This window comes from Panthera leo, chromosome A2 (genome assembly GCF_018350215.1).
Source record: "Panthera leo isolate Ple1 chromosome A2, P.leo_Ple1_pat1.1, whole genome shotgun sequence".
In the NCBI taxonomy this organism is placed as follows: domain Eukaryota; kingdom Metazoa; phylum Chordata; class Mammalia; order Carnivora; family Felidae; genus Panthera; species Panthera leo.
The window spans coordinates 19762339-19775483 of record NC_056680.1 but is presented as its reverse complement, the minus strand read 5'-3'; the positions used below and the strand labels follow the sequence as shown (position 1 = coordinate 19775483).

Below are 13145 nucleotides of genomic sequence, written 5' to 3'. Positions count from 1 at the left end.
GTATTTTCTATAGATCATTGATAAGTCATGTTCATTTTTCTCATCCTACCAATCCTACAAGTATGCTCAAGGCTTAGTCATGCATTACTTTCATTAGCATGAAAAAATCATTCAGGATCTAAGTAGATTTGTAATTCAAACACATAAAAATCACCTCTGAAAGATATCAAACTCAAAGAATGTATGTTTTAGTTGAGTTAAAAAAATTTTGGGGGGTCGCCTTGGTGGCTCAGTTGGTTAAGCATCCGACTTTGCTCAGGTCATGATCTCACAGTTTGTGAGTTTGAGCCCCACGTCAGGCTCTGTGCTGACAGCTTGGAGCCTGGAGCCTGCTTCAGATTTTGTGTTTCCCTCTCTCTCTGCCCCTCATCCGCTCATAAGCTGTCTCTGTCTCTCAAAAATGAATGAGTTAAAAAAAAATTTTTTTAATGTTTATTCATTTTTGAGAGACAGACAGGGATAGAGCATGAGCAGGGAGGGGCAGAGAGAGAGGGAGACACAGAATCCGAAATAGGCTGTCAGCACAGAGCCTGATGTGGGGCTTGAACCCATGAACCATGCGATCATGACCTGAGCCGAAGTCGACACTTAACTGACTGAGCCACCTGGGCGCCCCTGGTTGAGTTTTTATCTCATTTCCAATTTAATTAATATGACATTGGTTATAGTAAAGACTTTACCACACATTAGTCAATATCTTAAGAAACTTTAGATGAAAGTTTAACCAAGGAGTATTACTCCTAAAAAATATCCCCATATTCAGAAGATCTGGTATAACTTGGGGAGGAAAGAATAAAAGATAGTGATTGGCAATTGATTGGCAGTTAGTATGAAACAGTGAAAATAACTCCAGTGAACCAGAAATCTTGGGTTCAAATATGAAACATAATTTATATTCAGTAAATGTTAGCTCCTTTCTTACTTTCTAAACCTGGAGTCAAATGGAGTTAGGGAATTGTGGCCCCCAAAACTGCTTACAACAGTATGTGTGTATTCATGTATGAATTTTTTCTGAGGAGATAGTCAATAATTCTTAGGGTTTCAGAGCTGCTCTGTGACCACCCTATACTACAGCACAAGGGTTATGAATCACTGCATCTCGCAAAAGTATTCTATAGACAATGAAAGGAGTATATTTTTTTTCTCTTCAACTGGATGATGAACTGCTTTTAGAAAATGCTAGCAAAACAGGGGCACTTAGGTGGCTCAGTCGGTTAAGCAACCAGCTGTGGCTCAGGTCATGGTCTCACAGTTCCTGTGTTCAAACCCTGCATTGGGCTCTGTGCTGACAGCTCAGAGCCTGAAGCCTGCTTCGGATTCTGTGTCTCCTTCTCTTTTTGCCCCTCTCCTTCTCATGCTCTGTCATCAAAAATAAATAAACATCAAAAAAAATTTTTTAAAGGAAGATGCTAGAAAAACTAATTCCGTAGACTCTTTCTGTGCATAAAAACACCACTCATCTAAGATAAAACTATGTGTGCATCCAAAATGCAGATTTGTTTTCTTTATAATTTATAACCTATTCATAGGAAAAGATATGAAGAGGTTAAAGAAGTTGCAGTAAGATTGCTAAAATAAAAATAAGAACCTATATGAAAAAGGTGGGAGCAAATATACTAATTGTATAGGCTAAAGCGATTACCATGATTAAGAATCAAAATTTAGATTGGTACTTTTCAGCACGCAAGAATAAAGAAGAAATCTATTTTTCTACTAAAAGATAAAAACTCGGGCGCCTGGATGGCGCAGTCGGTTAAGCGTCCGACTTCAGCCAGGTCACGATCTCGCGGTCCGTGAGTTCGAGCCCCGCGTCAGGCTCTGGGCTGATGGCTCGGAGCCTGGAGCCTGTTTCCGATTCTGTGTCTCCCTCTCTCTCTGCCCCTCCCCCGTTCATGCTCTGTCTCTCTCTGTCCCAAAAATAAATAAAAAAAAAAAAAAAAAAAAAAAAAAAACGTTGGATAAAAGATAAAAACTCAAGTTTTTCTATTATATATATTATAACTTACATTATCCTTAATAGAAAAACATGAATTTTTAAAGAAGAAATAATTTTTGGTACTAAGTGCAAAAAACAAAATCCTCAGTTTTGCATGTTGAGATCAGTAGTAATACATTGTTGGCTTTAACTATGATAGCTTACAGTTTAATGGTAAAGCCATGCCATTGAATCTGATTATAGAATATACTTAAGTTGATAAGAGATTTAATTTTTCTATCACTGGGATCCTGTGTTCTTACATCAAGAAAATATTCCATTCAGTCACCTCATATTAGCTATTCTTAATTTCTCTGATATTTCAGGTCTCTGGCTTCTAACACTTAAGGGATGTAAAAGCAGCAGTGTCATGGAAAGCAAGAGAAAGCTGAAGCACATCCTTTCTACCTTTCTTATCATAAAAAGCAATTTACACCATAAAGATAATTTTGCAGATATGATCTCAAAGTATTTAAAATACTTTTATATACATTTAGAAAAACAGAGGAAAGATTTTTAAATGGCATTAGTATTTGCATTAGGGAAGTGGAATCATCCAACTCATCATTAAAAACATTTCCCAAATTTCTATAGTCCTTCTTTTGAAACATTTTAAATACAAAAATGAATCAAAATTCTATACATATTCTTTAACCATTAGTGCTCACAAAATATATGATAGTCTAAATATTACAATTAAATAACAAAAAGACTGTGCACATATTCCACTCAAAACAGATGTTTTCAAAACAACAGCATAAGAAAAAAATTCCAATGGACCTAAGTCAATAGGACTAGGATTGAGTGTATGTGCTCTGTGGTTGTGTACCACACAGAGCAATGGGCATGCCTGGAGACTGGCATTTATGTACACTCTGTCTTAGCACTCTGATACACTTAGCTTGCTTGTCCATTCAACTATCCATGCAGACACCCATCCACTCACCCCATAGGTACTCTCTGAGGACCTACCATTTCCCACCAATGGTGCTGGGTATGGAGAATACAGCAGTTGTGAGTCAAGCAAATGTTCATATTCATCACACTGATTCTCCCCTGTCACTAGAGCACAGTTCCTTTTAGTTTCTTGATTTCATTATCATAGGCAATAGAAAAATTATTAATGGGTGATCTTATAAAAACCAAAGACTGAGTTCCTTCTACTGAGATAGTCTTCAAAGGAGGAAGAGTAGTTTTCCAAAGCTAAATCAGAGGACTGGCCTCACTGAAAAAAAGGCAGAGATGCTGCATGGTGAGAAGCCACACTCGTTCACTACAAATTTTATTCTGGAAAAGAGGTTTCTATTTCTCTCAGTGGTTTACCCTAAGAATAGTGAACAGTAAGTGCAGGGAGTGGTCAATTTAGTCTCTTCCCTGTCTTTGCAGCATGGGGAGGCAGTGCAACAGAATACTGAGGAGCATGGGCTCTGGTGTCAGATTGCCTGGTTTGCATTTTGGCTCTTCCACCAGGCCACACTATCTTATCTACTATCACAGGCTGTTGTAAATATCAATCCATGGAAGCATTTAGCACACTGTCTGGCACTGCAAACTATTACTGCTGTTATAATTATCATAATTACGTGTGACATCATTAACAAAAATATGGCTTAAATTACAAGGATGGTGATCAAAGAGATACAATATCTGAAAAAGAGACTCTTGAACAGAGGGACACAAGCAGGAGAATTAATACATCTATGTATATCTATACACAGATGTAGTATAGAGCTGAGTTTTCAAAAATAGTCTAATCCTATAGGTGCACATTCTTCACAAAAACATTTAGTCTTGTCTTGCCACCTGGCACTGATCACTCATTCATTCCAATAGTTCAATACTTTATTACCACCTACTCTGTGCTAGCCTCATGCTGAACTTATGGACACAGGAGTGAATAAGAGATATTCCTAGTCCTACATTCTTTCAGGTGCAGCTCTTTAAAGGCCCTGAAACTCTGTATCAAATTATTTGAATCATATATATATGTTTATATATATATATATATATATATATATATATATATATACACACACACACACACACACACACATATATGTGCATTCTAATATATATGTATATATATTACATACATATGTAATACATACATATACATATATATATATATATATGTATATGTAAGAATGTTTTATATTCTATTTTCTATTGTATCTTTTACTTCTGGGGTTCCTCATCTAAACCACAGAACATAGAAAATAATTTGAAGTTAATTAATCATATACAATGGATGTGTTAAGGCGCCAGAACTTAGTTCTCTCCCAAAATTGGTTGAGAAAGACTAGCAATACTAGGATTTCCTGTATGTACTGGCTTTTTCTAACACTTATTGTAAAGAGATCATATGGCTAATAACTACACTAATGAAAGCCTAGTATATTTATATTTATACAATAACATAATATGACATAACTAATAACAGCTACCCTGTACTGAACATTTACTTGGGATAGGCATTTTATATATATCATCTTTAAGCACTATGGGAAGTAGACAGTATTAGATCCATTTTAAAATTGAGAAAACTAAAGTACAGAGAGGTTAACTAGGTGGACTATTAAGGCAGCAGAGTTGGGCTTGTCTCAAACTATGTCTGTCTTACTCTGAGCCTATGGTATTCCCACTTCTACCTGCTATTTTCTACTAATAACCATGACGGTTAAGTACTAATAAGTGACTGTAATCAATTTAGTCACAATAGTTTGAGGGATGATTTTTGTGTCAGTGTATCAATCCAGAGGAAACAAATACAGATTGGTGAATGAGTGGTCACCAGGCATAAAAACAAACCTGTTGTATTAGATACATTCACATGGTGCCTGCCAAGGGCAGGTATTGTGCTAAGTTCAGGGGATGATGATGAGCAAAACAGATGCAGAGAGACAGACACAGAGAGGACTGAGGGGAGAGAGGGAGGGAGAGAGGGAGAGAGAGGGAGAGTGAGAGAGGAAGGGAGAGAGAAATTTAGCCATTTGAACATAACTTCAAAGGATTTTGACACATGAATACTTTAAACATTGTTATCTCAGATTTCTTGGATATGGCAAGTTACTAATTGACAGGCACAACACCCTGTATCAGAGTAACTCTAAGAAGTCACTGGAAACTTCTGCTAATTTCAGATGTCCTAAAGCTGGAAAATATCACCATGTCCTTAAAGGAAAAGTACTGAGTCATAAGACCTTCCGAGTCCTAGCTAAAATCTACTTAGAGGAAACTTGTTGGGGTGAGGGATGGGGTGGCAGGATTTTCTGCATACTACAACCCAAGCTTCTGCTTGTGCTGCTTCCTCTAAAAGGAATTTCCTTGGTGAGGGGAAAAACTAAGCGGGAAGAATGGGATATGGGTGGGTTAAGATGCATGAAAAATCTGAGAGAGAAGGTACAAAAAGGCGGGGGGGGGGGGGTAGAGAGAATATGACAGAAGAAGATAAAGACAAGAGAAGAACTGGAAATTATGTATTTATTGGTGATTTGTCTTAATGTTGAGACTTTGGAATAAAAAGATACCGATTGTTTCATTTGATATTTATGATCAATAGAAACATTATCCTAATTCAACAGCTTATAAAGTGTTTAGACTATATTCAAATCTGTACTTTCTACCTGAAGAAGAAATACAAAAATCTCATAAATTATTCTATGAATAAAGCATTCCTTAGGTGTTTTTCTAAGGTAAAGATCAATTAAGATGTGTCAATCCTGGATTAACACAAATTTAATTTAGCTATGCTATATAATGTGAGATTAAAGAGAAGAAACTTCTAGTAACATCTTTATGGAAGGTGCTGAAAATATTAACACATTAAAATTACATTACTAGAAATAATTTTAAAATTCCTTTGGAGAGGATATAATTAACTGACTTACTCTTTGAACAGACTTATGCAGACATAATGGCCAGCTCATTTGAGCACAACTTTGTTTTATGCCCTTCATATTTCAGTTTCTAAAAATATAAGAACATAACTTTTTTTTTAATTTAATTTTTTATTTTTTAAAATTTACATCTAAATTAGTTAGCATATAGTACAACAATGATTTCAGGAGTAGATTCCTTAGTGCCCCTTACCCATTTAGCCAACCCCCCCTCCCACACCCCCTCTAGCAACCCTCAGTTTGTTCTCCATATTTATGAGTCTCTTCTGTTTTGTCCCCTTCCCTGTTTTTATATTATTTTTGTTTCCCTTCCCTTATGTTCATTTGTTTTGTCTCCTAAAGTCCTCGTATAGTGAAGTCATGATTTTTGTCTTTCTCTGACTAACTTCACTTAGCATAATACCCTCCAGTTCCATCCATGTAGTTGCAAATGGCAAGATTTCATTCTTTTTGATTGCCGAGTAATACTTCATTGTATATATATACCACATCTTCTTTATCCATTCATCCATCGATGGACATTTAGGCTCTTTCCATACTTTGGCTATTGTTGATAGTGCTACTATAAACATGGGGGTGCATGTGTCCCTTCGAAACAGCACACCTGTATCCCATGGATAAATGCTTAATAGTGCAATTGCTGGGTCATAGGGTAGTTCTATTTTTAGTTTTTTGAGAGTGTTTTCCAGAGTAGCTGCTTTCCAGAGTGGCTGCACCAGCATGCATTCCCACCAACATTGCAAAAGAGATCCTCTTTCTCCACATCCTCTCCAACATCTGTTGTTGCCTGAGTTGTTAATGTTCACCTTTCTGACAGGTGTAATGTGGTATCTCATTGTGGTTTTGATTTGTATTTCCACAATGAGTGATATTGAGCATTTTTTCATGTGTCGGTTGGCCATCTGGATGTGTTCTTTGGAGAAGTGTCAGTTAGTGTCTTTTGCCCATTTCTTCAATGGATTATTTGTTTTTTGGGTGTTGAGTTTGATAAGTTCTTTATAGATTTTAGATACTAACCCTTTATCTGATATGTCATTTATAAATATCTTCCCCCATTCTGTCAGTTGCCTTTTAGTTTTGCTGATTGTTTCCTTCACTGGTCTTTCTCTCTTTCTCTTCTTGAATATTTCTCTTCCTTATTTACTGGTATGTATAATTACAGCTAAACTGCAACATAATGATTTATATACAACTTGGTGTCATTGGTTCAAGTTTACAATTTGCTTGGCACATAGTAATATTATTTTTGAAATTATTACTGCCTTTGATTTATTAAATAAATATAATACCATTTTATAACAGTACTGTTTGTGGCTGAGGAAGTAGGATCAGTAGCTATGCCATATGTAACATACAGTATTTTGCTAAGATTTTTATTGCTGAAGTTAGATTTAGAGAATACTGTCTGATCTATGGTACACCTGAATCCATATTATATCATACAAGGAGTCTGTGGTGTGTGCCAGGTAACCCTACTGACAGTCAAGAGAGGGTTTAATTTAATGAAACAAACAAGGACAGAACTCTGTCACTTCAAAAGTTCACAAATAGCCAATTTAGGGTTGTACTTTTTGTTTTCTTTTCTAAGGAAGAACAGCACCACTCTGGGTTGGATCGACTTTATTAGATTTTGTGTTTCCTCCTTCCTAATGTGCTGTTCCACTTTTGTAAGAACACATTCACTTGTCAAGTCCCTTCTTAAGAAAGGAGCCATGAAAGGTAACTTCCACTTCCATGAATACTTTAAAATGGTTTTAGCTGGCCCTTACACTTAGATAGTTTTGCTGTTAATACAATTCCGGCTGGCAAACCATTTCCTACAGAATTGTGAAGATACTACTTCATTATATCCTAGAATCTGGTATTACTGATAAAACTTTTGAGGTTGGTGTAATTCTTATTATTTTGTAAGAAGACTTGTTTTCCTGCCTGAAAACCTTTTAGGATCTTCTCTTCATCCCTGGAATACTGAAATATCTTACAATGCCTTGCTGTGGATTTTGGGCTTTTCCCCCATTCATTATGTTAGGTATTTGGTGGGATCTTCCAATCCAAGACTCCTGGCTCTTTGGCTCTGGGAAATTCTCTTCTATAATTTCTTTAGGATCTCCTCTTTATTGCCTGTGTTCTTTTTCTGGAAATTATAGCATCTGATATTAGGCCCCCTGGACTGAACCTTTGTATTGCTCTTCTTTCTTCAAACATTTCCCATCTTTTTGTTTTATTTTCCCAGAAATAACATAAAATTATCTTACTGTTCTCTTTTTGAATGTTTTATTTGGGAAATCACATTCTCTATTTCTTTTTCAGAGTACTTTATTTTACATAATGGATTTTGACTCTCTCTGAGGGTGCTGAGAGATTTTTTTTTTAAGTTCTTTACTAATGTCTAGTTGTCTTGAGGGCCGGGTTATTTCCTTCCAATGGTGCAAAGTATTTTGTTTATCCTGGTCTTTCTCTCTTCTCTATGGAAGGATTTTTTTTGGTTTCTTTTATTTTTTTTTAACCATATCACTATGAATCTAATCTTTTCTTTCTTTTTTTTAATATGAAATTTATTGTCAAATTGGCTTCCATACAACACCCAGTGCTCATCCCAACAGGTGCCCTCCTCAATGCCCACCACGCACTTTCCCCTCCCTCCCACCCCCATCAACCCTCAGTTTATTCTCAGTTTTTAAGAGTCTCTTATGGTTTGGCTCCCTCCCTAACTTTTTTTTTTTTAATACCTGGTGATACTCAACTGTCCATCCCAATATATTTATTTTTTTAATTAAAAAAATTTTTTTAACGTTTATTCATTTTTTTGAGAGACAGAGACAGAGCATGAGTGGGGGAGGGGCAGAGAGAGAAAGAGACACAGAATCTGAAGCAGGCTCCAGGCTCCAAGCTGTCAGCACAGCCTGACACGGGGCTCGAACCCACGGACTGTGAGATTATGACCTGAGCCGAAGTCGGATGCTTAACCGACCAAGCCACCTCAAGGCGCCCCTGTCCATCCCAATTTAAAAAGCACTAGAAGTGTGGGGAGTTTTTGCACATGGTGGGTGACTAGCAAAGTTTCTTTCTGGTAAGTGGAAGGGATCTGGTCATTACAATTTGAAACCCTTACATAACACAATATGGAGGGCTTTGTAATAAAGGTCCCAGAGTACACTCTTGTTGCCCAGTTCCCCCAGGAAGTCTGTCTTTGTATTTGTTTATCTGAAACGACTGGCTGACAGTCTTTCTACTCATGGCAGTGGGTTATTCCTTTTATATACTTTTAAGCAATCCCCCTGCCTTTTTAAGCACCAAGGTATGCTCCTCCATGATTCTGCAAACTGCTGGACAGAACATCTCTTTCATTAGCTAAAGTTTCTTCCACATATACTGGGCTTCTTTCATCATTAATACTCTATCTACATTCAAGCTTCTAGAAATGAGTTCATATATTCCATTTATTGCTAGGCCCCCTCCCATTCTTTTTATTTTTCATTTCAATGACATCTTGAGAGGGTGAGGAGCTAAAGACTTGTACTAAAACATACATAAAGTATATGTATGACCAGGAAACAACCTGGACACTTTAAAGTTCAATGGACTTGATTTTAAGATAATGAGACAAAATCACTTGAGAATTGTATCAATTATTATATCTAGGAAGAAATAAAATTTGAATACTATCTACTCTAGCTTCCCAAGCCAAAGTCTTAGAATGCTATATATGACAAATAACCATACCTCCTGCATAAATGCAGGACTATTTTTGAATGACAAATTAGTTAAGAATATTCTGAAGTAGAGATGTAGACAGTTCCCATTTGGAGTATATGCATACTCAGATAAATTGCATGGCTATAAAATGTAAAAGACACAGAAATCACATGAAAAAATAAAGATACTAAAAGATGAAACAGAAGTGTATGTACTCTGATTACTGAGATCTAGAATCAAAGAATTTGAGCTGGAAGAGACCTCACAGGATAATGCAGTCCAATTATTTAATATTCCAGAAGTGAAAATAAAAATTGAGATATATGGAGAACAAACTGAGGGTTACTGAAGGGGTTGTGGGAGGGGGGATGGGCTAAATGGGTAAGGGGCACTAAGGAATCTACTCTTGAAATCATTGTTGCACTATATGCTAACTAATTTGGATGTAAATTTAAAAAAATAAAAAATAAAATAAAATAAAAAACTGTGTGAGTTTCAGTGTGTAGAGCCAGTAAGTGCCCTTTGCTAAACCAAAAGAAACAACTACTCATCTTAAAAATGATCAAAGCTTAGTGCGGAATATAATAATGTCTTTTAATCACTAAAGAGAGTTTTGATCAGGTTCAAACTCTTTAAGAACTGAGTTAACATAAAGTAACTGAAATGCCCAAATGATATTCATACTTACTCATTACCCCAGTCCAGGCGCACGGTGATATGCCGCTTAACCTCCCGCACCTGATCCTGAGTGAGGTGACCAGACAGTAGCTGCCTTCGAAGGTCAATAAGTTCGTTCATCACATGGCGTAGCTTGTAGAAAAGATCTACTTTGTGTTTCTGAAAGGGCATTTTTGGTTTTGGGTGACATGAAAAAGGGATAGGGAAAAAGAATGAAAAAGAAAGAGAAATAGTTAAACTATGAAGTGTTCATTTCTCTGAATCTCTAAAAAAGGCAATGTAAAGAGGAGCATATTTAAGAATCTTAAAACAAAGTACTTAGTTCCTACTGTCTAAACATCTCTATATAGATAACATCTAACAAGTAATACAATTCCTCTGGATCATGCAAAATACCATTTATCTCTACTCCATTTTGGACAATTCATTTTCCAGTAAATCAGAGTTACTAAACTTAATCAGAACACAAAGTTAGACTCATAGGAGTCTACAGCTGATTTCCCTGTCAGAAGTTACTATGTATGTAACATCTCTGGTTTCTCTACGAGGGATACTCAAGTTGGGGAAGGGAAGAGAGAATCACTTGCCCTACTTTGAAGGAACTAAGGTTCCAATAAAAAGCCACAATCTCTGGAGTAATATTCACTCCAGGTTTCCAGGCCTCATCTAGTTTTAATTAGCTTTTGTAAACAATATGCATCCCTAGTGTCAAAGATATGAACTCTTTTCAGTTTAATAAAAAATGTCACCTTTGTAAGAGTTAAATGGAAACACCTTAATGAATTTAATTATGGACATGATAGGGCTTTTAACAGATAAAAAGTGTAAATGCCATGACAGTAGATACTTGATGAAAAAGATTTACTTAAGAACATAGATTTAAAAACTAAAGTCTTATTTGCTCACAAGTGCAATCCTGGTTTGGAAATTTTTAGGTTTCTCTTTCGGTTATAGAGAAGCATGATTCTATATGATAATTAAAACTCTTGGAATGTAACTTTTCTATAAAGAATGCTTTTTAAAGTCAGATCAGGGGCGCCTGGGTGGCGCAGTCGGTTAAGCGTCCGACTTCAGCCAGGTCACGATCTCGCGGTCTGTGAGTTCGAGCCCCGCGTCAGGCATCTGGGCTGATGGCTCGGAGCCTGGAGCCTGTTTCCGATTCTGTGTCTCCCTCTCTCTGCCCCTCCCCCGTTCATGCTCTGTCTCTCTCTGTCCCAAAAATAAATAAAAAAAAAACGTTGAAAAAAAAAAATTTTAAAGTCAGATCAACCTGTACCATAGGGTTAGTAAAGCCTCTATCTAGAATTTCCTCTAAAAAGACACTTGCCAAAATAAGCTTGATTAAAGTTAACTATAAATAAAATTAATAATAAAGTAAATGACAAACCAGCAGAATCAGCTAATATTCATGGCAATGATCTTATGATTAAAATGTTCAAGACCTCATGCTACTTAGAATTCATCTAATGGAGCATTAGACTTTTAAAATCCATCTCACAGAAAAACTATTTTTTTTTTTATGTTTATTTATTTTTGAGAGAGGGACTGAGTGCAAGCAGGGGAGGGGCAGTGAGAGAGGGAGACACAGAATCTGAAGCAGGCTCCAGGCTCTGAGCTGTCAGCACAGAGCTCAATGTGGGGGTTTAACTCATGAACCACGAGATCATGACCTGAGCTGAAGTCAGACGCTTAACTGACTGAGCCACTCAGGCGCCCCTCACAGGCAAAGTATTTTTAAATAGAAGACCTCAGGAATCATGCACTCTAACTACATCATTGCTAATAGCATGAGATCCTTTTTCACTCAATGTTTATACAAAGAAAAGTTAAGTACCTTGATGGTACACAATGCTGGCAGAATGAACTTAAAAATCCTTGTCAGTTCATATAAAAAGGCCTAAGAAAATTATATCATTTAGAATATTGAGATCTTAAGGTAAGCAACAAAGGCAATGTGGTGTCTCCTTCCAGCATATTCATTTATTTTTGATAAAATAGGGCCACCAAAGTTTAAAATAGAAAATTAGATTATTTTCCCATCAAACCATACCCAATAATCCACTGCATACATACACACAAGCATTTATTCAATCACTTGATTACAAACGCTTATGAAGCACCTGATGAATGCTATCACTATGTTGTGATCAAAAGTCCCCACCCTACCCTTAAAAACTGAGAATAAACTGAGGGTTGATGGGGGGTGGGAGGGAGGGGAAAGTGGGTGATGGGCACTGAGGAGGGCACCTGTTGTGATGAGCACTGGGTATTGTATGGTAACCAATTTGACAATAAATTTCATATAAAAAAAAAGTCCCTACTCTCGTGGCTTCATTCTAGAGAGCAGAGACAGGCTGCAGACAAATAAATAATGGTAGTGATAAGTTCTAAAAATAAAATTATAGCAGAATAGAAATAGTGGGTGGCAAAGGGTGGGTTGGCTGGGGAGTGGGGGAAGGTAATACTTCAGGTAGGGTGGGCTTCTTTGGGAGCTGAACTTTAACTAGAAACCTGAATGAAACAAGGTGACAGCATGTGGGAAAACTGAGGAAGTTCAAATTTAAAACAAATTGAAAACAAAACTGGGGAAGTTTTAGAGGCATAAAAAAACAGCAAGAACAAATGCCTTGATGTGGAAGTGGACTTGGCATGTTCAGAGAGAACAGAGAGGTCAGTGTACCTTCAGCAAAGTGAACAAGGGGGAGAGTGGTGATGATGCAGTCAGAGAAGTACCAGAGACCAGATCAGGCAGGGCTTTGGTAAGCCATGTTAAAGGGTTTGGCTTTTATTCCAAGCAAGATGGAATGCCACTGAAGATAGGGAGAATGATGTGATAGGATTAAGGCTTGAAAGCATCACTCTGAGTGCTGCTGAGAATAAACCACGAAAAGGCAAAAAGG

General features: G+C 36.8%; 1 protein-coding gene across 4 annotated transcripts in view; it reads right to left on the bottom strand.

Annotated features, from left to right (window-relative positions):
• DOCK3 (dedicator of cytokinesis 3) overlaps positions 1-13145 on the bottom strand; it is a 595846-nt gene that overhangs the window by 219818 nt on the left and 362883 nt on the right. For all 4 annotated transcript variants that reach the window (XM_042929498.1, XM_042929501.1, XM_042929500.1 and 1 more), the window contains one exon: positions 10256-10404. In XM_042929498.1, coding sequence (XP_042785432.1) covers positions 10256-10404 — 149 coding nt within the window. The remainder of the gene's footprint in view (positions 1-10255; positions 10405-13145) is intronic.